The sequence below is a fragment of the Alligator sinensis genome, unplaced genomic scaffold, assembly GCF_000455745.1.
Source record: "Alligator sinensis unplaced genomic scaffold, ASM45574v1 scaffold601_1, whole genome shotgun sequence".
NCBI classification, from domain to species: Eukaryota; Metazoa; Chordata; order Crocodylia; family Alligatoridae; genus Alligator; species Alligator sinensis.
The window spans coordinates 577,636-581,827 of record NW_005841905.1 but is presented as its reverse complement, the minus strand read 5'-3'; the positions used below and the strand labels follow the sequence as shown (position 1 = coordinate 581,827).

General features: G+C 46.4%; 1 protein-coding gene across 2 annotated transcripts in view; it reads left to right on the top strand.

Annotated features, from left to right (window-relative positions):
* PAXIP1 (PAX interacting protein 1) overlaps positions 1 to 4,192 on the top strand; it is a 67,668-nt gene that overhangs the window by 57,234 nt on the left and 6,242 nt on the right. For both annotated transcript variants that reach the window (XR_003092811.1, XM_025197787.1), the window contains one exon: positions 2,511 to 2,679. Coding sequence is in view for 1 of the 2 variants with exons in the window: in XM_025197787.1 (XP_025053572.1) it covers positions 2,511 to 2,679 (169 nt within the window). In the remaining variant the exon portion in view is untranslated. The remainder of the gene's footprint in view (positions 1 to 2,510; positions 2,680 to 4,192) is intronic.

Below are 4,192 nucleotides of genomic sequence, written 5' to 3'. Positions count from 1 at the left end.
AGCAGGAAGAAACTTAATATCATGGGTATAGGATAGATCATTCCAGATGTATCCAGTTCAACGCTCTCCCTCCAAAGCATCCACTTGTGCCACTGCCAGAGATGTGCCATTGTAGCAGTGGGCCTTAGGTCCATCAGGAAAACTTCAAGCCTCCCTTAATTAGGGAGGCTACTGGAGATGCAACTGATTTCATGGGGCAACAGTTGTGAAAACAGATGGGAGTGTGGGTCAGAAGTTAATAACAAGTGCTGCAAGGGGGGTACACCAGGCAGAGCACACTGGCCAGACCCACTGGCTCTTTAATGAGTTTAGGGAGCTAGTAGACACCCATCACTGGTGGTGAAACTGCCTGGAGATGTGAACAGTTGAGGGACAGGAAGATGGTCCTGCAGTCCTCCCAGCCAGAGTCTCTTTCTTGTCAGGTAGATGGCTATCTTAGTTAGGGCCAGGAAGAGGTTAACCAGGAGGTCCTGGGACGTGGTGGGACCATGGGCAGGACAATACATAAGCAAAACGGTGCAGGGCGTGGTGCAGCCAGAACCTCAGCAAGAGGTAGTGAAGGGACTACAGCCTGGCGCACTCAAGATAGGCATGTGCTAGGGTCTCCCTCTGCTGACAGAAGGGCCAGGTGTGTCTGTGAAACACCCAAATACACACCTGTGGTGACATCTTTGCCAGCCGAGGTCCCTGGTGGCCCATGGGATGAAGGTGAGGTACAGGCTTGTTCACCCTTGCTCTCGCCAAGGATGTTTTGCCACTTTGTGTCTGCGTGGGACACAAGGACGGGATGGTGGATTGTTCTGAGTATAAGCTTGTAGAGCAGCAGCGATGGGCTGTGTGGAAGTAGACTGATTTGGTATCTCCCAGGCTGCTGAGATGGTGTGGTGGGGAGTACTGAGGGGTCCCACAACAAGCTTTGTGGGACAGGGATACCAGAAGGCAGGGACTCCCCTTGCACAGGACCTGTTGGATGTAGGTGAAGGCATTGTCCAGCAGGGGGGCCTTGATCAACTGCAGTAAGTGGTGGTCCATGCAGTGTGGGCAGCTTCATGTGGTGGGCCAGCACAGAGGGATCTTTCCATCCCTGCTTGGCACAGTTTAGGAGGACCTCCGTATGAATGATGTTGACCAGGACCATTCTCCAGCACACGTAGGGCATCTCAGCTGCATGTTTTTCAGCAGGGGCTTGACTAAGAGGTCTGCGCTTTAGGTCCCCAGACAGGGTCACCCAAGGGTGGAAACCAGTCTCCAGGCCCTGGAGAGGTCCTGGCAGAACTCCGGCAGCTCACTGAGGCCTCGTATGGGGAGGCCTTGCAGATAAGAGCTGCCAGTCATATTGGACCCCCCCAGAGGTGGTAGAGGAAGGAGCATCCTAGATGGACCGCTGGTCTGACCCAGTATGGCACTTGTTATGTTCTAACCCTTCCAGACCCAAACCTGGGAGGGGGGTTTCCATCCCACTTACTATTATTAATATGTTGTTACATTTCCCTTTCCTGATGCTAATTTTAATTGGAAGGGGGCACCTTCTGGTAACAAATCTCATGGCCACACAACTTGCCATACTGGATCAGAACCATTTAGTCCAATATTCTGTGACAGTGACCAGGACCAGAAGCTAAAGATGTTGTTGCATGGTACCTGGTAGGCAGAAGTGGGCCCCTTACTGAAGATGGGTTTGAGCCTTCCAGAACTTGTTCACAGAATATCTCAATTCATAAACAGTTGCCTAAATAAAAGTTGGGGGCCTCTTGAATTTTGCTAAGTGCTTGCTGGGTAGGAAGGAGAACAGTTGATTTATTTCAGTTGTTTCATGTTGCTTGACAAGAGCATGTTTTGCACTTGTGCTTTGTTTGCTGGCAGCTTGATCTATCTTAATTGGTAAAAGAGAATCTGTCAACTGCTCTTCATTCTGAAGAAGAACATCTCATTCCATCATAACTAAGTGACCTCATCCACTGGGTCTGCTTCTTGATTAAAGAGTACTTTAGAAATATGATTATCATTTATGCATAAGCCCTTTTGTGTTGCCCTGTGGCAGTAAGACTTTGCCCCCAGTCTGAAAACTCTTCCAGAACAGTGAAAAGAATAGTTTGGAGGGAAATGAGACCTGGCCCAGTTGTCAGGTCCACCTGAGTTCTCAGAAGCCTGTGACCCATTTTAGCAGGTGTTTGTCTCTAAAGAACTTGTTGAAATTAGGGTGTCTACATTTTGATACTGTTGTACTGCACCTTGTCAACAAGCATAAAATATTTCAGGTTTGAAGTGTCAGAATTTCCTATCAGATGGAAATTCTATTTTCTGACCAGCTTTTGTATATACAGGAAGACTTTTTGATATGCGCATCTTATTGGTGTGCGTATTATGCAAAGCCAGAAAGCTCCTGCATTGCTTACTCAATACAGATCTCATTCTCATTGTATAATACTTGCATTCTCTTATGTTGCTATGGAAACATTTACTTTAATTAAGTGTTCAGCTTCTGATTTACGTATCTGTAAAACTTTCAGAAACTCTATATTCTGGGCGGTGAAGTGGCAGAGTCTGCACAGAAATGTACACATCTGATTGCCAGCAAAGTGACCCGCACTGTAAAGTTCTTAACAGCCATTTCAATAGTCAAGCACATTGTAACTCCAGAATGGTTAGAAGAGTGTTTCAAATGCCAGAAGTTTGTTGGTAAGTGAATATTAGCATCAGTTGATGATTATTATACAAGTAAGCGATTCATTTTTTTTAACAAAGAAGTGTGCAACTTTTGTAATTATTTGCATGGAAGTATCTTTTCTGCTGACTGATTTTATTCAGACAGCTATTTGCCATGGGATGTTAGGGCAGGGTTGTCAGACTCATTTGCCCCCACAGGCTGGATAAATGGCACAGGGCTAATCCATGGGCTGGATTTAGACCCATAAACTCCACCCCCCCATACTGGATCCGTTGCCTGCTGCAGCAGGTCTGGGACCCACGCTGTGTGTGGCCTCATACACAGAGTGGTCGGAATGGGTGCCGCGTGTGATGCAGTCCACCTGGGGTCATTTAGCACAGATCCCAGGCTGGCTGGAGCAGGTACTGTGCTACACATGGTGCTTGCCCTGGCCGGACTGCACCATACACAGCGCCCTGCTCTATTGCACATGGCTTCTGCTCCAGCTGTTCTAGGACGTGTGTGGTGCTTGTCCCATAGTGAGTGCTGTGTGTGGCATAGTCCCAGAGCTTCTGGGGCCTGCACTGCATGCATTGCATGTCCCAGAGCAGGAATCGCATGTGTCACAGTCTGGCTGGGGTGGGCACTCAGTGTATTGCCGCACCCACTACAGCCAGTCTGAGATCTGTGCTACACATTCCCTCCGGACTGCTTCACAAGAAGCACCTGTTCCAGCTGCTCCGGGATCTGCGCCACATGCATCTGCTTATGCAGTCCTGGAGCAGCCAGGGCAGGTGTCACGTGCATATAGGGCCCTATCCATGTGGCTGGTCCAGCGCACGCCATGCCCTGTCGAGGGTCTGCTCAGATCCAGAGGTAGCACCAGAGGCCAGACGGTGAGGCTCTGTGGGCTGGATCTGGCACATAGGACATAATTTTGACATCTGTGCATTAGGGCATTACTTTAAGAATAGTTATTCTCAGTCTGCTGAATTCTGAATAATTTGCATGCAACTAGAAAATGCTGTTTGAAGATTGACAGCTGAAACTTTAGTTTGTATTTCACAATTGACAGGTGTTATCATTTTTTTTTAATATTTCATGCTTTTAATAACCATTCAGATACTAGTGCTGTTATCACACAAGCAAAATTTGCCTGTTTTTTAATTAACTTTAAAGTTACTGTTCTGATTTTAGCTTGCCACACGATTTAATATAGGAAAGAAGAGAATTTAAAAAAAAAATAGAATTATGTTATTTAATAAAAGATCCTCAGAATTATCAAACAACACAGGATGTAATAATACTACATAGACTTTCCCTGGCTCCCTTTTTCTTCCCTTCATGTCCCTTTCTCTTGTCATTGTCAGTGCTAGATTTCACTGGTCCTTGCAATTTTTAAATCACTTTTTTTTTTTGATTGTTCTCCAACAGTGTACAATCTTGTGCATTACATGGCAAGGCATGACCTTAACATGGACACAAATCAGTACCTTTTTAAGTAGAAATTTCTTTAACAGCAAGTTAAGCATTGCTCAATAGTGG